Genomic DNA, 19,249 nt, shown 5'->3' with positions numbered 1-19,249 from the left:
ATACTGCCTCTGATGGTGGGGGCAGAACATAGACACTGTGGATAGTGAATAGCCCTTGGTAGTCTTCATGAGTTTGTCTATTCCTCTTTTAAAGCTATCCATTTGCTCAGTCATGATGCTCACTCTTCTGGGAGCAACTTCATTAAAATGGAAAACTGGGAGCAGGGGGTCAAAGCCTTGCAGCAGTGTCAGACAGAAAGAAGATGAGTTATTCACTGGCTCAAATCAAGATCCAAGGGGATTATAGTGTTCCAACTTACATTCAAGATGAGTTTTATGAGTTACTGAGAATCATAAGCTAAATGAAGGAATATTCATATCATGTCTCTAATATTTTGCCAGATGAATAGAATGAGAGGTGATGAGAATTCAGTGCTGTGAATCAGTGAAAAGCATAGCAGTCAACTAGATGGAATAAATATCCCAGCATTTGATTGTTGGAGAACTGGACCTGGGAGAAAGGGTTAACTTTCTTTATAAGCACAAGTCACTCTCATTTATTGATGGGAAATGGGAAATATTTACAGCCGAGGGGCTGCTGTGTACTACAAGATGTTTCTATGCACTGCTGTTGTTTATTCTGAAGGTACTCAAAAGTATGCAGTACCAGCACTTTTTTCTATTAAAAAGTACTGTTTATAAGTGTGGAACTTACTGAGGGGGGGGGGGAGTGGACATGGGTGGCACTGTCGTCTTAACCACTGAGTCTCTTGGGCTTGCTGATCAGCAGTTCAAATCTGCAGAATGGGGTGAGGTCCCATTGCTCTATCCCAACTTCTGCCAACCTAGAAGTTCAGAAGCATACCTGTGCAAGTAGATAAATTGGTACCGCTGCAGTGGGAAGGTAAACAGCGTTTCCATGAGCTCTGGCTCTTGTCACAGTGTCCTGTTGCACCAGAAGTGGTTTAGTCATGCTGGCCACATGACCCGGAAAGCTGTCTTTGGTAAATGGTGGCTCCCTCGGCCTGAAAGCAAGATGAACACCGCACCCCATAGTTAAGTTTGACTGGACTTAACCGCCCAGGGGTCCTTTACCTTCTCACTTATTGCAACAACTTCATGCTGAGTGCCAGCACCGTTTTGTTTTTCTAGTAGAAAAGCTCTTATTCTATATGTATGTTTTGAATACCAATAAAGTGTCTTAAATAGCCACATGTGTGCAGACCAGGATATAAAATACCACCAGCACCCCACAAAGAATGCCTATACATGCACCATACAAGATTTGGGCATGCAAACTTTAAATCAATTCAAATCAACATAAATGTCATTTCCTGAAAGTTAGCAAGAATATCTATGACAGTCTTCCACCTCAAGTTCTTCCCTTGAGAGATTCTTCTCCTTTCCCTCTCCTGCTACCTGCAATTCCAGGCCAACATTTCTTGTACATCAGCAACTGTGCCTGACACACACACAAAAATCACTCATTTTGTGCATTGACCACAAGGGGACAGTCCTTCTCAGTGTACTCAACTCAAACTTTCAGCTACTCATCTGGACCATTCAACGCGTCATGGTCTGGGGCTAAGGTCTGACAGTACACAGTGCAGCAACTTTCAGCTACTCATCTGGACCATTCAACACGTCATGGTCTGGGGCTAAGGTCTGACAGTACACAGTGCAGCAACTTTCAGCTACTCATCTGGACCATTCAACGCGTCATGGTCTGGGGCTAAGGTCTGACAGTACATAGTGCAGCAACCTTGTTGAAGCTAAGCAAGTCCAGGTCTGGTCAGTGCTTGGATGGGAAACCTCCTGGAAACCATATGAATGTTGAATGGAGTTTAAGACATTTGAGATGTAAAATGTATTTATTAACCTAGAAGTAGAAGTAAATAAATGGAACTGAAAGTGATTCTTGGGTTACATTGAGTAAATCATCTTGCTCTGGGGAAGAAAGCAGAATATGCTTGCTTCATAAATAGAAATTAGTCCAACATTGCCTTGAAGGTACTCAGTGAAGGAGCTCCTGTCCTTCCCTGTGGAAATGTAGCAGGACCCCCAAGACCTACATCCGGTCACACCATCAGCTTCACATCTCACCCGCCACAATTTTGTGAAAGTTCTTCCCAGTCTTTTCCTTTACTTCTTCCTTGAGGAACAGTCCTCTCTTCCTTGCAGCATCTCGAAGGGCTTCCTTGACCTTCTCATTCCGCAGGGTGTAGATGAAGGGGTTGAGCGATGGGGCCACCACACTAGTCAAAAGAGCCACCACTTTGTCCACCCTTTCGGTATAGGTGTGTGTGGTGCGGACATGCATGAAGATGTGGCTGCCGTAGACGATGGTGACCACAACCATGTGGGAGGCGCAAGTGGAGAAGGCCTTGCTTCGACCTTGCACGGAGGGGATCCTCAGAACAGCCAGGGTGATCAAACAATAGGAGATGACAGTCAGAACCAAGGATCCGAGGATGAGCCCTCCAGCCAGAACCAAGTTGATGGTCTCCACCCATTCGGTGTCGGTGCAAGCCAGGTTCACCAAGGGCGTGCGGTCACAGAAGAAATGGTTGATGACATTGGAGTCACAGTAGGGTAGACCAGTGACCATGATGAGCGGGCCAAGGATAGTGAAGAAGGCTGCTACCCATGTCCCACAGACCAGCTTAAGGCAGAACTTCCTGGTCATCAGTGCTGGGTAGCGCAAGGGGTTGCACACGGCTTGATAGCGGTCAAAGGACATGACTCCTAAAAGCAAGAACTCAGTAGCCCCGAGGAGAAAGTAGAAGTAACATTGAGTCATGCAACCAGCAAAGGAGATGGTGTGGCTTCCCCAGAGGAACCCGGCCAAAAGCTTAGGCACCGTCACCGTCGTGAACCAAATTTCTGCAAAGGAGAAATTGCGGAGGAAGAAGTACATGGGGCTCTGCAGGCGATGGTCGGACAGAGTGATGCAGATGATGACCGTGTTCCCTGAGAGTGTGATGAGGTAGTTGGTCAACACCAGGAAGAAGAGAAGCAACTGTGTGGAAGGTTCTGTGGGGAAGCCCACCAGGTAGAACTCCCGCACAGCTGAAGAATTGGCATAAGGCATGGATGGATAGTCAACTCTGGTCTTTTCTGCAGGGGCAAAACAAAATTTGCAAATGACACGGGGGAGAAATCAGATTGTGTTCACATTTAAAGGAAGAATTATTGAATTTGAGTTTCCTGAAACTTTGCCCTCGTACAGTGGTACCTCGGGTTACGTACTTAATTCGTTCTGGAGGTCCGTTCTTAACCTGAAACTGTTCTTAACCTGAAGCACCACTTTAGATAATGGGGCCTCCTGCTGCCGCCGCGCCGCCAGAGCACGTTTTCTGTTTTCATCCTGAAGCAAAGTTCTTAACCCGAGGTATTATTTCTGGGTTAGCGGAGTCTGTAACCTGAAGTGTATGTAACCTGAAGCATATGTAACCCGAGGTACCACTGTATATGCCTTTTGGTACACATTACTGGGCTGAAGAATTGCGTTGCAAATTTCAGAGAAGTATGGCTGTGCTTGGAATCACATTTCATTCTAGAAAGTGCACATTGGGCAGGTTTACCTTTAAATGTGAATTGAATGGGTTTCTGCCCCATCCCTTGCTGAGCCCCAGCTCTCTAACGAAGATCTGTTCTACCTTCAAGAGGCTTAGGATCCTCTTCTTGGTTTTGTGGGCTCACTAACAGTGTCAAGGGAGCCTGATGATTTGGAGGGAGCAGAATCCAAACTGTACATATTTTACACTCTGACTCTAAGTACACCCCTGCAGATGTTCATCCCATTGAAATCAATGGCATTACCTCAACCAAGAGGATAAAAACTTTATAAAAGAATGGTGGTGAAATTATATGCTATTAGGAGACCACTGTAAGCAGATGGAAACATTAGCGGGATTTTGATTTCACTTGTTTTGCACCAATTACCATGGATAATTATGGACTGATATAAAAGTTGGAGTATCAAAGAATATGCAGTATTAAATGTTTAAAATTGGACCCCCATGGAGGAGATGAGGGGAAGTCCTGGGATTCAGAGGAATCTCTGTTTGGATAACTTTGTATTTGTAAAACCAAATAAAAATGTTTTCAAAAAAAAAAAAAAGGAGAAATCAATGGCATTACCCCTAACTGATGATGTGAGAAGCTTCTAGCAGGGCATGTCATTACGACATTCCAATGAAATATATATCACATTGTCTATTATAATCCCTTACCTCAAATCCCTTACCTCAAACAGGTGTGTATACAGCATGGGGCACATATATATATTGTAGAATCTGGGGGGGGGGGGGGTTGTTGCTTTTTGTTTTGCTGTATTTAAACTACAATTTTATTTGTACAGCACCCAGAGAGCTCTTTGATCAAGTAAATGTGGCTCCCTTTTTTTTGTCAGTGAGCCAGTAAATGTGTTAGCACATGGGTAGGCAAACTAAGGCCCGGGTGCTTCATCCAGCCCAATTGCCTTCTACTTTCATCGCACTGTTCCAACACCTGCTGAAAACCTTTGGATTTGTGCAAACCAAACCTCATTTCATGTGCATTTGCACTTAAACTCTGTTGATTTTAGCTGCATTTTGATCCTTTTATTATGTCTATTGTTCTACAAGTCTGCTTTTATTGCTATATATATTTTAGGATTGTTTTTAGTCATTTTAGTAAACCATATATCTCTTTCTGAGTAAAGACCAAAATACAATTCTGCCTCACAGGACCACACGATATTCTGCCTCACAATATTGTTCTAATAATTCATCACTGTGCTAAGAGTTTTCTTACCATGTTGTAAAGAAAGGATTGAGTGGGAGTAGGTCATTTCAAGATTCCCCATAAACTCCGGGGTTGATCGCCAGCCATGGTGGGTCACACCAGAAGAGCAGGCATGTCCAAAGTCTGTTTTGGGGGCCACCTTTATGCAGCCCCTGTGGCAGTTGTTTATTTATTGGGGTCAAAAATCCCCAGAAAAGCTCAACAACTTCAATCCTAAAAAAAAGCTCAACAACTTTGGGCTAAAATCATAAAAAACAGGAGGTCGGCACCCCTGCACTAGAGAGACCATAGCATTTTCACATACCTACCCTAGTGCTCACAGCCAAGATCACCCCTCGGAAGCTGCTTTCTCTTCCATCACAGAGGCTGGGTGAGCAAGGTCAGAAGCAAGGTGATGTCTTGACAAAAGAGAAAAATGATGATGAACTGTGTGCATACGAGAGACACAAGAATTAGAATGGGGCTCAGCATGAGCGTCTTAATGCTTTGGTGAGGATCGTTTCCCTGATTTCAGAAGCGTTTAAAGGAAGCAATTCTCTGGGGGCAGAAATCCCAACAGAAAAGTGGCTGTTGAAAAAAGATGAAGTATGTAAAGCTAATCTAGGATTCATTGGCCCGAGATGTTGACATGATAAACTTATTGCTTGAATGTGCAGAAGCTCCCTGCATTTAAGGGATCAGAGCCCTTAAGCTACAGTTCTATGAAAATATTAAATATTTCATACTGTATATAGCTATCAAGGATAGCTTCAAGGATGCATGGTTCTATCCCCCCCCCCACTGCATTATATATTCACAACACCCCTGTGAGTTAGATTGGATTGAGAGACAATGTGGATTTCTTCACGTGTTTTAAGATCAGATTGGTGTTTGGTTTGGCTAGGAATCCAGCATTTCCTTAGTACTTTGCCCAGCTTAAGCCCATGGTAAATACAATGACAAAGAGGGTATGAAACCAGGAAAAATATTCATGGTGGGCTGCACAGTTTCTTGTGTAGGCTTGAAGATGCTTGAGAACTGAAGTTTTAACTCTGTAACAGAGCTAGGAAGGCTGCAGTGCCAAGCTCCAGAGAGCTCTGTCCTCCATAGCTGTTTCACAGAATTCCATGCAGTCCCAGAGGACGCGGGTGGCGCTGTGGGTTAAACCACAGAGCCTAGGACTTGCTGATCAGAAGGTCGGTGGTTCGAATCCCCATGACAGGGTGAGCTCCCATTGCTTGGTCCCTGCTCCTGCCAACCTAGCAGTTCGAAAGCACGTCAAAGTGCAAGTAGATAAATAGGTACCACTCCACCGGGAAGGTAAACGGAGTTTCTGTGCGCTGCTCTGGTTCGCCAGAAGCAGCTTAGTCATGCTAGCCACACAAGCCGGAAGCTGTACGCTGGCTCCCTCGGCCAATAAAGCGAGATGAGCGCCGCAACCCCAGAGCTGGCCACGACTGGACCTAATGGTCAGGGGTCCCTTTACCTTTACCTTTTACCAGAGGCAAAGCACTCTGGGCAATAAAGATGGTGGCCAGAACGACACAAGAAACTAAGAAAAGCCCTGCTAGATCAAGCCAAAGGCTTATTTAGTCCAGCACCCTGTTCTTCACAGTGGCCAACCAGAATCCTGAACGCAGGATGTGAGCAAAGGATGTGGTATTTTCAGAGGCATAAGACTTAGAAAAGTGGAGGGAGAACATAGCCATCGTGGTACATAGCCATTGATATCCATGATGGACTGTCTAGTGATTTGCTCTGCAATGCACTAACTTGGTTTTTAAAAAAGAGGAAAGACATTGTGGTTGACTGCCACTAATGGGATGAAGTTATTTGGGGATGCCCTTGTGCCATACTGGTGCCACTGGTTCCACACAATAAAATAGTCCTTTGTGTTACATCAGCATCTTGCAATAAGCTGCCTTATGGTCCATTGTATTTAACATTCAATGCTTTTACACCTTGCATTGATGTATCCATTGGGGTCTAATAATTTATAATAATATTTTATTATTTATACCCCACCCATCAGGCTGGGTTTTCCCAGCCACTCTGGGCGGCTCCCAACAGAATAATAATAATAATAATAGCGATAAAACATCAAACGTTAAAAACTTCCCTAAACAGGGCTGCCTTCAGATGTCTTCTAAAAGTCAGATAGTTGTTTATTTCCTTGACATCTGATGGGAGGGTATTCCACAGGGCGGGCACCACCACCAAGAAGGCCCTCTGCCTGGTCCCCTGTAACCTCACTTCTCGCAGGTAGGGAACCGCCAGAAGGCCCTCAGAGCTGGACCTCAGTGTCCAGGTTGAACGATGGGGGTGGAGACACTCCTTCAGGTATACTGGACTGAGACTATAAATGGGGGTAAATGGTGTTGGACTCCAGGAAATCAAAGTTGTTCAAATTCAGCTCAGAATCTCCGCTTGACATGTGATGCTATCTACGGTTGAAATGTACCACCTTTCTGGAATCACTAGAGTAGTAAGTTCCATTGAACTATGCTGGATTTTGCACCTGAGAATATAATTAGTAATGAGCTACAAAACTTTGGTCTAAGATCCTCATTCCCTTAAGAAATTGCCCAATTAAACTTTGTGGTGAACTTCTTTTAAACAAAAAAACAGGACTGGGAGCTAGCAGCTCATAGACCTAATTAAGAGCAAGGGATCCCCTGGGTCAAAGAATATCCCTGGACAGGTGATCCTCTCCTTAATTAGAAAGGTGTTTTGTTTTTCCCCAGTTCCTTTAGTTTATTTTAGGAAAAAAGAAGAGGTTCCACAGATTTTAAAAGTCCCACCAGAGCATGGTCCTACTTCCCCCTCCCACTGTCTACTGATGAAATAATCCTATTTCTTTTATGTTTCTTTCTTGATGTGCCAACAAACTGCTAGTAGAATAAGCATCCACTGTCCTAAGCCACCCCTAATATAGTGAGGGCTTGTAGACTTGTCCGTGATGCACAGCAGTTAGGCATGTATTGCTTCAACACATTGGCCCTGACTTTCATTAAAAATATATTCAAAATACAGTGGTACCTCGTGTTACATACGCTTCAGGTTACAGACTCCGCTAACCCAGAAATATTACCTTGGGTTAAGAACTTTGCTTCAGGATAAGAACAGAAATCATGCTCCGGCGGCATGGCGGCAGCAGGAGGCCCCATTAGCTAAAGTAGTGCTTCAGGTTAAGAACAGTTTCAGGTTAAGAACAGACCTCTGGAATGAATTAAGTACTTAACCCGAGGTACCACTGTATATTCAATTGCATATATTTGTGTGCACCCCACTGTGTTTACCCAGGGTTGGGTGTCCATGGAATGAAGGTCAACTCTAACGTTTGGCCTATTTTCCTCCATCCTAGAATGAGTGGCGTATCAACAGGTGAGGTGGAAAAGGGGCTCAATTTTAAGATGCTGATGATGGATACTTAGCTGAGCAGCTAAGGCCACTAGCTAACAAATAAGCCTTCCTAGATGATGATGATGATGATGATGATGATGATGATGCCACATATCTGACCCGTTTGCCCAAGCCACTCTAGGCAACTTCCAGTAAATTGTAAAACCTCAAACATTAACACCTTCCCAATGCAGGGCTGCATTCAAATGTCTTCTAAAAGTCTGTTGTTAATCTGTTTGACATCTGATGGGAGGGTGTTCCATGGGGCTGGCGCCACCACCAAGAAGGCCCTCTACCTGGTTCCGGGTAACCTCATTTCTCTCAATGAGGGAATTGCCAGAAGGCCCTCAGGTTAAGAACTTAATTCGTTCCGGAGGTCTGTTCTTAACCTGAAACTGTTCTTAACCTGAGGTACCACTTTAGCTAATGGGGCTTCCTGCTGCTGTTGCACGATTTCTGTTCTCATCCTGAGGTCAAATTATTAACCCGAGGTACTACTTCTGGGTCAGCGGAGTCTGTAACCCAAAGTGTTTGTAACCCAAGGTGTTTGTAACCACTGCATGTGTTTCTGTTGTTCACAACTGACATAGCCAGGGTTGGAATAAGGAGACACAAAGGCACACCATGAGATGCTTCTACCAGATGTTTCATTTTATTCTCCCCTCTGGGTGCCATGGTCAAGGTTGAGGTGGGGCAAGGAATGCCCTTCTGCCATGATCATGCCATTAGCCAGGTATCGGAGGGGAGGAGGGGGAGGTGGACCCACAGCATCGTCTCTTGGGACCTCATACCACGTGGGGGGAGGCAAGTCTTCTTCTGCCACCATGGAAGAGACGAGGTTCCCCATCAAACGGTGATACCTGTAGTTCTCTTCGCGCTCGCCCCCATCTCCGGCCACCCACAACGTTAAAGAGGACAGTGGAGGACAAGATCTCTGAGCTGCCCGGCGGAGACGGGCACCTCTACGTCCCCAGGAAGACAGCATCTCCTTTCGAATGGGGTCCAGGTCTTGGTAGAATATCTCACTAGGGGCAAGCGATATTTCTTTGGGCTGGAACAAAAAGTTCGAGGTGAAATGCCTCCCTTTCTTAGGCGGTGTGGGGAGAGACAATCAAGAACGATAGCAAATTGCAAGGTACAGTGGACCGCTCTGGATACGTGACTTGTGGGTTGCGAACGCGACAAACCCAGAAGTGTATACTTCCGGGTTTCACCGTGCGCGCATGCACAGAAGCACTCTATCGCACCACACGCGTGCGCAGAAGGGGCGCCTCCAATTACGGACTTTTCAGGTTAAGTACGGACCCCTGGAACGAATTTAATTCATATCTGGAGGGTCCACTGTATTTGACATCCTTGTTTCCCTTTGGAAATCCTGGTGGTTAAATGGAAATAGACAAATGGGGGCCATGTTCAGCGCCATCCAGTGGCTAAACTGTATAATGACACTTATCCATGCATACACAATGGTCATATCAAGAAAGGTTTTGAAAGTATGACATGCCTAATGCTAGGCCACATTCATGGATGGGTTTGACTTTGTTGTTAATAATAATAATAATAATAATAATAATAATAATAATAATAAATACACCACCCATCTGGGTTTTGCCAGCCACTCTGGACAGCTTCCAGCAAAATATATAAAATAATAAAATGTCAAACGTTAAAAACTTCCCGATACAGGGCTGCCTTCAGGTGCATTCTAAAAGTTGTATAGTTCTTAACTCCTTGACATCTGAAGGGAGGGCGTTCCACAGGTTGGGTGCCACTGCCAAGAAGGCCCTCTGCATGGTTCCCTGTAACTTCACTTCTCACAGTGAGGGAACCAGCAGAAGACCCTCAGAGGAGGACCTTTGTGTCCAAGCCAAATCAAGGTGGTGGAGACACTCCTTCTTCAGATATACTGTTTCATAGTGATTTCTCTTCTTTTCATGGTCTTGATTGAAAAGTGTCTGTAATTGTTTCAGAGTATGAATGGAATCATTTCAGTTTGTTACAAAATCACTTATGCTGTTATAAGGAAGGTGAATGAACTACATGCTAGATTGAGTCTGGCCTAATTTGAAATGAAACCATTCCACTTCATTTTACACACACATACACTTTTCAAGCATTAAGGCAAGCAACAGGTGTTAAGGAAGTGGTGTTTTTAACTTGAAATAATCAACATGAATGGGAGTCACCTTCATGTAAATGTGTGCAAAGTATAGCCCAATAAATGCACTTTGACCTTCTCTTTAACAATAAATTGCTAGTGATATTCAGTTTAACTCAAAGCAGACAAATTCCAGCAAGAGAAAAGAAAAAGAAAAATCTTGACTTGGGTCCTCCTGACAAATGTGCTTCAAAAATTACCGGTAAATGATATGTTCTCATGCTTCTAATGTTTATGCATTTTCTGTTAAAGATCTTCATTTAAAGGTCTTTTTAAAAATGCAAAATACTAAATTCACCATTAGTATTGTTGCTTCATACCTTCTGTGAGGAAGACCAAAGTTCGACTGTGCATCTCCCGCAATCACAAATTTCTTGCCCCTTTCTAAAATTAATTTACTGGTGTGTGTGTGGTTTTTTCCCCCCTTTTTGTAAATCTAGCAAAGAATAAAATGAAATCAGAATTAAGGGGTTTTTCTCAGCACTCGCCCTTCTTCTGAAAGGAAATGCTCTGCAGGGGCACACAGAAAAAGGCGTGTCAAGGCGCATCAGTCAAGCATGCCCCCTTGCCCCCCCCCCATGACTGAGGGAGCTTTTTTAAGGATTGAAGTTGTTGAGGGTTTTTTTTAAGATTTTACCACAGGAAATAAATTGCCAAAAGGGCTGGATTAAACCGACTGATGGGCCCCCGAAACGAAATTTGGACATGCTTGATCTAGGATGAGAATGTGGCTTAAGAAGCTATTATTATTTATCATTATTATTATTATTATTATTATTATTATTATTATTGAATTTATATACCGCCCTAAACCTTGAGGTCTCAGGGCGGTTCAAAGAACAAAATCAAAATACAAAACCACAAAATATATAATCAAAAGAGAAACAACAACTCAATAACATGCCCCCCCCCCCAAAAGAAAACCCACCACATTTAAATAGGGCATAGGATGTCAATTAGATCAAACAAAGGCCTGGTTAAAAATATACGTTTTTACCTGTTGCCTACAGGTGTATAATGAAGGCGAACATCTCTAGGGAGAGAATCCCACAGACAGGGAGCCACTGCAGAGAAGGCCCCGTTCTCGTGTTTCTACCCTCCAGACCTCTCAAGGAGGAGACACACAAAGAAGGCTCTTGAGACCCAGTGGCCCTGCAATGCCACTTCCATACCCCAATACTTACTGCCCATTGGCCTCTCCGAAAGAACTTCATCAACCCCTGACTTCCCTTGTCTGGTTTCTCCGACTTAGGTTCTTCATCGCCTGTTGCCTGCAGCTTCCTTCCGGAGGCCCAGTTCCCCATTCCAGGGGGCTCACCCCCCTCTTGCTGGGAGATGCCCTTCTCCCCTTTCTCCGGCTTTCCCCTATGTGGCTACCATCACTGGGGCTGAGGGCTGTGGTGGGGATGGAGCCATTGTGACCTCAGCTGGTTGCTGCCAAGGAGATATTGAGACCTATGGCCTTGACTCCAACCTCTTCGGGAGCTGTGCAATTTTGGCTGTCTGCATGAAGAGGAATCCATCCATCCATCCCTTGTCAGACCAACACAATCCTTATTTTTATTTTTATTTTGTATGAAAAGGAGTGGGGAACTTTTTACTGCCTGAGGGCCGCCTTCTCTTCTGAGAGACCCTCCAAGGGCCACACGCCAATGGCAGGCAGGGCCAGAGGCAAAAGTGGGCGGGGTGATTATGCAAATGTTACTCTGGTTTAGGAGGCTGGTTTCAATGCATCTCTCTTTGTCCTCATAGAACCATAGAGTTGGAACGTCACCTAGCCCCAACTCCCTGCAATGCAGGGATCTCAACTGGAAATTCATCCAGGCAAGCAAAGTTCAAGGCCACAATCTAGCCAGGGGAAACTCCACTTGGGGGCAATGAGAGATGCATCCTTGGGAGAATTCTAAAGACCAAATAGAGAGGTCAGCAGGGACAGACATTCCCTATCCTTGCTTTTAGGGCATGGAAGTCTGAGGGTGAGGCATCTAATCATAAGCCTGCATTTTTATCAGGCTTATATTTTGATCAGGGCCTGTATCTTAAAATGAGCTTAAAGATTTTCAAATGTTCATGCCAGGCAGAAGAGCAGCTGCCTAAGAACCTTGGCAAAATGTTTTTCCTCCTAGACAAGGGGGCCCCCTGATTTATAGCAGAAAACAATTCTCAAAGTCAAAGGGAATTACAGGCTGACAGCCAAGGTTACACTGACCCTACATATTACAGAAGATAAAAAAAGAGATAAACATAATTAAGAGTGGGTAAATAGTAAAATAAAACCATGTGCCTCCCATTAAACTTGAGCCATATTTTCCTAAGGTTCAAAGGTCAAGAGCAATGGAAAAGCATCTAGCTGGCAGAAAGGAAGAGAGTATTTTGGGAAGTCTTTTTCTAAAGTTGTTTCTTTCTTAAACTGAGATCCTTTTAGGATTTCTTTTCCTTTTAAAAGGTTATTTATGTTATGTATTAAATATATTAGCTTAAATGTAATATGCAAAGGAATTAGAAGCTAAGAAATGTTAAATCCTTATGCTAGATTCTTATTTCATATAGTTGGAAGAGATCACAGGGGCCATCAGCCACCAGCCCAGCCCCCCCTGCCAAGCAGGAAACATCATTAGAGCACATATGGTTGTCAAGCTTTTGTTTAGAGACCTCCAAAGGAAGGAGATCTTTCAATGATGATCCTTGACATCTGTTTAAGATAAAAATTTAAGATTAACCATCTGTTTTGGAGGGCAATAGGGCGAGGTGAGCTGGTAATTAAGGTTCCTTGTTGAGACACATGTAAGATATATTACTACTTATTTGTCATTTATAGATAGAAGAATATATAGCTTTTTGTTTCCCATAAAAGGACAGAAGGAAATGGGTGTATCTTTTGTGATTGGTTCTAGCAAACAACCAATAGGAATTTCAACCAGGCTGATTGGACAGAGGCAGCCACAGGAGGAGCAAGGGGGCTGGATTAAGGAAATATAAGTGCTGGCCAGAATGGCAGGAGAGCAGGCCAGAGCTTGGTAACCATATACCACTGTGCCTCATATTTATTTGTCTGACAAATAAATTATTATTTTAATTTCTCTATTGCTGCGTTGAATATTTCATTCCAGCTAAACGTTAACCACAAGCAGGGTGCTACAAGGGGACATTTCCAAACTGTCTTCAAAAGCAGCCCCACGTATAACACATTTCCACAATCTAAACTAACAACAAGTTTTTATTTATACCTCGCCCTTGCCAGTTCAAAAACCAGGCTCAGGGTGGCTAACAACAAAGCAGCATAAAATACAGTATAAAAACATGAATAACAATAAAATTCAAAATTCAGAAATCAATTTAGGGGAAATAAGCATTAGATAATTCCCAGAGCTAGCTGACTGAATTGGTCCTACTTGGGTAAACCTAGAGTTTACCAGAGTCTGTACAAGAGAAACTAGACCGTTGGCCCTCAGGACTCAAACCCCTCACTCTTCTTGAGTGTTTTTGGCCTGGCTGGAATGCGTTATTGAACTCTGAAAATAGGTCTTGCTTGTCTGGAAGGAGCATAGGGAGGGCAGGGTATGTGTAGAAACTAGTCTACTGTGCAAAGTTTGCCCCATTTTGCTCCTGGCCTTTCTGACTACTGCATGTGGCCCCTCAAAATGTTTGCGACCCTTGACCCCACCTTTGGTTTGAAAACACCTCACCACAAAATGTATGGCGGGGGACCTCCCTTCTTACCGACCAACAATGTAATCAAAATGGCCTGGACTGAAGACTTAGCTCTCAGATCTTTATTGTCCAGCAAAACGCACAATTTACCCCTTCAAAATTCCCCCCCTATGGCTCCTCAGAACATTGTCAGGTTTTTCCATCGGCGCTTGATCTCACGGGCTGCTTGATCCAGCCACCACTCTGCGTACATCACCTCCTGCAGCCAGAGCTGGAACTTCTCCCATTCGTAGGAATTCTTGAAATCCTGAGACGTCAGCTCCAAAAGAGCCGTCTCCAGCCTACGGAGTGTGGCACTGGAAAGTCGCAGGTTCCGATAGCGGAAATTCTCCTTCCAGCCTCTGACTTGCCCCTGTAACACAGAGTTGGTTACGCAACAGGTTTAAGCTTTCATTTCTTACCATCTGTGGCAGGGCTACCAGGGGCAAATTAAGACCTTTAGAGGCCTTAAGCACTTGAAGGATTTTGGTGCCCCCGTATATATCTAATTCAAAACATAAACAGTAATAAACCGTAAAATAACTTTATTTTTTGAAATGAAATGAAAACTATGGTAGAATGGAAAATAATGTGGTGGGTTTTTTTGTATATGTCTACTTTATTCATATTTTAATTTTCCACCCTACGTTGTCTAATTTCAAAGTCTTTGATCAGATCTTCAGGGTAAAAAAGGTAAAGGGTAAAGGGACCCCTGACCATTAGGTCCAGTCGTAGGTGACTCTGGAGTTGCGGCGCTCATCTTGCTTTATTGGCCGAGGGAGCCGGTGTACAGCTTCCAGGTCATGTGGCCAGCATGACTAAGCCGCTTCTGGCAAACCAGAGCAGCGCACGGAAATGCCGTTTACCTTCCCGCCGGAGCGGTACCTATTTATCTACTTGTACTTTGATGTGCTTTCAAACTGCTAGGTTGGCAGGAGCTGGGACCGAGCAATGGGAGCTCACCCAGTCATGGGGATTTGAACCGCCGACCTTCTGATCGGCAAGTCCTAGGCTCTGTGGTTTAACCCACAGCACCACCTGCGTCCCTTGATCTTCAGGGTACAGAGTTATAAAGACTAGGACTAGCCACCTGAGAAACAGTTTCTATTCAAATGCGATTTTGGTTTTAAACGCAGTGTAAGGTTTCCACGGGAGTATGTTGTATTTAATTATGGGGTATCAGAGTTTTTAGGGGGCTAACCAGGCTGGGATAGCTGGGATAGGAGGCTTGTTGGTTTCTGAATGTCTGATGTAGATTTTCAATTTCGTTGTTCTGTATGGGACAATGACAATAAAGATTATCGTATTGTATCATATCTTCAAAACAAAACTTACATAACACATCTGCTTCTATACTTAGTAAAGATAAATAATTCAGCCTGCCTCGTTGCATAGTTCTTCTGTTTTAATGCAGTGGAACCTTGGTTTTCAAACGTAATCCGTCCCGGAAGACCGTTCGACTTCCGAAATGTTCAAAAACCAAAGCAGTTATTTCCAGATTTCCGGCGTTCGAAAGCCGAAACGTTCGACTTCTGAGACGATCGAAAACCGAGGTTCCACTGTATATTTCAAATGAGAAAACAAATAGCTCCACTGAGCAATTTGCTCCACCCCGCCCTCCAGCCAGCACAGCACACAACATGGAGTTGGAGCTGCTTTGGAGGCAAATAGCAATAAACAACAAACAACAACAACGTCATCATCAAAATAAATAAATAAAGTGGAATGGAACGGGGTCCTTTGGCCTGAAATAGCAAGACAGGCTGGGGTGGAGGCCGGTCTTACCCCCTCACATGGACGTGGCAGCACAGAATCATCACAGAACAATAGACCCGTAGCACTGGGAGATTCCCCCCAGGCATAGCTGTCAACTTTTCCCTTTTCTTGCGAGGAATCCTATTCGGAATAAGGGAATTTCCCTTTTAAAAAGGGAAATGTTGACAGCTATGCCCCCAGGGTCATCTCGTCTAACTCCCTGCAATGCAGTTGCCGGGTTCCACTGAGCAATTTGTGACTATTGATGTTAAAAATCCAGCAGTGGAAAATTTCTGTGGTGCCCCTCTTCCCAGGATGCCCTAAGCATGTGCTTATCTTGCTAATCCAATCCAGCATGCCAGCATGCGGCGGGGTGTCGGTGGCAAGAGGCTGGGCACCCACAGAATTTTTTGTATGGGTGCCCCCAAGCCCCCTTGGAGTTAGCACCCCTATCAAAAGTAAGTACTTTTGATAATAAAGAGTTAGTGTATTTTTCTGTGTATAAGATGCCTCCATGTATAAGATGACCCCTATTTTTTAAACCCCAAATTAAGAAATTCTTTCGCTTGTGGGGGGAGTGGAAGAGGTCACTTCCGCCAATCGCTCACCTGCCCGCCCGCCACTGCTGACCCCTTCCCACAGCCTCTGCCGATCACGCACTTCGCCGCAGCCGCCAACTGTCTGCCCGCTCGCCGCCACCAACATCCCACCCGCCCACTTTCCGCAGCTGCCAATCGTCTGCCTGCCTCGCCACAGCTGCCAATCATCCGCCCAATTGCCGCTGCCATTCTCCTGCTTGCTGCTGCCATTAATCGCATGTCCCCCTCTGCCTTCACTATCCATGTATAAAACGACACTCAGTTTTTGCCTCATATTTTTTAGCAAAAAGCATCATCTTATAGATGGGGAAATTGGGTAATTCCTGACTCTGGATATTCCTTGCCTGATGGCACCATAACAGGCATTAACTCTGAATCGATATTGGTTGGGGAGTAGAAATAATTCCTTGAATGAGATTGGCTGCACAAACAAGCAAAGTTTAATCTTACATTGACTGAGCATTATAATATTCACATAGAAAGCTACTGTTGGGGCCATAGCTCAATGGTAGAGCATCTGCCTCGCATGTCAAAGGTCCCAGGTTCAATCCCCAACATTTCCAAGCAGGGCTGGGAGAGACCTTTGTCGAAAACTCAGAAGTGACCCTGCCAGTCAACATCAGCCATCTTCAAACTTGGATCTCCATAAGTTGTTGGAATACAACTCCTATCATCCCCGACCGTTGGCTAAGCTTTCTGGGGATCAGAGTTGCAGTCCAGCAATATCCAGGGACTCAAGGTTGAAGAGCAATGAGCTGGATCAATGGTTCTCAACCTGTGGGTCCCCAGATGTTGGAGGACTACAACTCCTATCATCCCTGAGCTCTGGCCTTGCTAGCTAGGGGTGATGGGAGCTGTAGTTCAACAACATCTGGGGACCCACAGTTTGAGAAAGGCTGAGCTAGATAGACCAGTGGTCAGCATAAGGCAGCTTCTTGGGTTCCTGTGAGGAAAAACCACCCATGCCCTGTGGCTTGTGGCAGTGCATCTTCTGAAGATGCCCATCCAATGGTAAAGGTAAAAAGGTAAAGAACCTCTGGATGGTTAAGTCCAGTCAATGGCGACCATGGAGTTGCAGTGCTCATCTCGCTTTCAGGCCGAAGGAGCCGGCGTTTGTCCACAGACAGCTTTCCAGGTCAAGTGGCCAGCATGACTAAACCGCTTCTGGCGCAACGGAACATCGTGATGGAAACCAGAGTGCACGGAAACGTCGTCTACCTTCCCATCACAGTGGTACCTATTTATCTACTTGCACTGGTGTGCTTTCAAACTGCTAGGTTTGCAGGAGCTGGGACAGAGCAACAGGAGCTCACTCCATTGTCGGGATTCGAACCAACCTTCTGATCAGCAAGCCCTAGAGGCACAGTGGTTTAGACCACAACGCCACCCGCGTCCCTCCAATGGCATGTTAGTTAAAACATCAAATCTCACGTTGCCTTCCCTGTCTTCCTCCTTCACTTCCCCCATACTCACAGCACAACAAACCCTTGGCCAACAACAGTCAAACAGGTCCAGCTGTTTCTCTGGTCTTCTTGGGCTGCTGGATGTTGCCTGGCTGAGCCCAACTTGGGAAGGAACACTCCCCATCAGCCCCCCAGGGTGCTGGTTGGGACAGAGGCTCTGCCGTGGCTTTTGCTATGTGGAATGAAAGGAGCCCTTCCCGTGCAGCTCTGGTGGCTTCAAGACCCCGCCTGACCTCACAATGCAAAGGTGAAATCACAGAGGAGCCATGCACACTATCTCTGCAATATCTGTAAGGGTTGTGAACAGGGCCACAACCCAAGGGAAATCATGCCTGATCTGGATCTGCCCCCATAACAATTCAAGGATGGGGCTCATGTTTAATTTGAACTAAAGATACATTTGGGAAGGGAAGCCAGGAGACACTGAGTTCTGTTCCCGTCCTCTCAACCACACTGTGAGCAGGAGGGTTTAATCCTGCTGGGGCAGCCTGCCTCTCCTTCCTGACTGCTGCCTCACCTTGTGGCAGGGCCCAGATTCCTCCAGGTGGCTCGACCCAACCTAGGGCAGTCTGGGGCTATCTCCACCCAAGTGGCACTGTGGTCTAAACCACTGAGCCTCTAGGGCTTGCTGGTCAGAATGTTGGTGGTTCAAATCCCTGTGAGGGGGTGAGCTCCTGTTGCTCTGTTCCAGCTCCTGCCAACCTAGCAGTTCGAAAGCACGCCAATGCAAGTAGATAAAAAGGTACCACTGCGGCAAGAAGGTAAACGGCGTTTTCGTGTGCTCTGGTTTCCATTACGGTGTCCCATTGCGCCAGAAGCGGTTTAGTCCTGCTGGCCACATGACCCAGAAAGCTGTCCGTGGACAAACACCAGCTCCCTCGGCCTGAAAGCGAGATGAGCGCCACAACCCAATAGTCGCCTTTGACTGGTCTTAACTGTCCAGTGGTCCTTTTCCTTTACCTTTTTTTTTTATCACCACCCAAATCAGCTGAAGTGCAGATCCCTCTGGATCAGCTTTATTCTGATCAGGGGTTAGGATTCAGCCAAATTTGGTGCACAGCCCTAATATCTATCCCTTACCCCAAAAAACAGGATTTCCAAAAGAACATGGGGGGGGGGGGAGGATCCGCAACAGAACTGATTGTTTGCTCTTCGGTCAATATTCTGCAGACCGATAGATCTAGTGGTTGGAATGAACTGGTTTGGTTTAACAAATTTAAATGCATTAACTCAAAAATCTCCAAGCTATGCCAGACAATAGTGACCATAATGGCTGGGTGAAAGTAATATGAATTAAGTTAATTTTGAGGTGGGGCTTTGAATGATTTTTAGGTCATCTTCAAGTTCATTTTCTTGTTTATGTGGTTTTTTTGTTTTGGTCCTTTAAGCATCAAGGTCATAATTGTTGCAGGAACATAAACTTAAATGTTTTGCCATTTTGTCCTTGAACCTAAAAGGGTCCAAGAGAAAAAAGA

The 19,249-nt window shown here is 45.0% G+C and overlaps 1 protein-coding gene and 2 long non-coding RNA genes across 4 annotated transcripts; all 3 read right to left on the bottom strand.

The window, feature by feature from the left end:
- Positions 1–1,792: 1,792 nt before the first annotated feature.
- LOC307202012 (olfactory receptor 6M1-like) lies at positions 1,793–5,923 on the bottom strand. 2 transcript variants are annotated; one of them, XM_079951626.1, is made up of 2 exons: positions 5,033–5,923; positions 1,793–3,057 (listed from the first exon to the last, which is right to left on the bottom strand). In XM_079951626.1, exon 2 carries the CDS (start codon positions 3,029–3,031, stop codon positions 2,033–2,035), a length of 999 nt encoding a protein of 332 aa, XP_079807752.1. In that variant the 5' UTR covers positions 3,032–3,057; positions 5,033–5,923; the 3' UTR covers positions 1,793–2,032. The 2 variants fall into 2 exon arrangements, with proteins under 2 accessions (XP_079807752.1, XP_079807751.1); XM_079951625.1 differs by having other exon boundaries at positions 5,037–5,921.
- Positions 5,924–8,739: 2,816 nt separating this feature from the next.
- Positions 8,740–11,756, bottom strand: LOC307202066. The gene is made up of 2 exons (XR_013832796.1): positions 11,452–11,756; positions 8,740–9,160 (listed from the first exon to the last, which is right to left on the bottom strand). It is a non-coding gene; the product is annotated as an uncharacterized lncRNA (long non-coding RNA).
- Positions 11,757–14,025: 2,269 nt separating this feature from the next.
- LOC307202068 lies at positions 14,026–18,342 on the bottom strand. The gene is made up of 2 exons (XR_013832798.1): positions 17,785–18,342; positions 14,026–14,330 (listed from the first exon to the last, which is right to left on the bottom strand). It is a non-coding gene; the product is annotated as an uncharacterized lncRNA (long non-coding RNA).
- Positions 18,343–19,249: the final 907 nt, after the last annotated feature.

The sequence above is a fragment of the Podarcis cretensis genome (genome assembly GCF_951804945.1).
Source record: "Podarcis cretensis genome assembly, chromosome: 13".
Classification (NCBI taxonomy): Eukaryota; Metazoa; Chordata; class Lepidosauria; order Squamata; family Lacertidae; genus Podarcis; species Podarcis cretensis.
This window is presented reverse-complemented; position numbering and strand designations above follow the sequence as displayed.

Excerpts from the sequence above, each read along its gene's own strand:
- LOC307202012 (XM_079951626.1), bottom strand. The coding sequence starts at position 3,031 with ATGCCTTATGCCAATTCTTCAGCTGTGCGGGAGTTCTACCTGGTGGGC.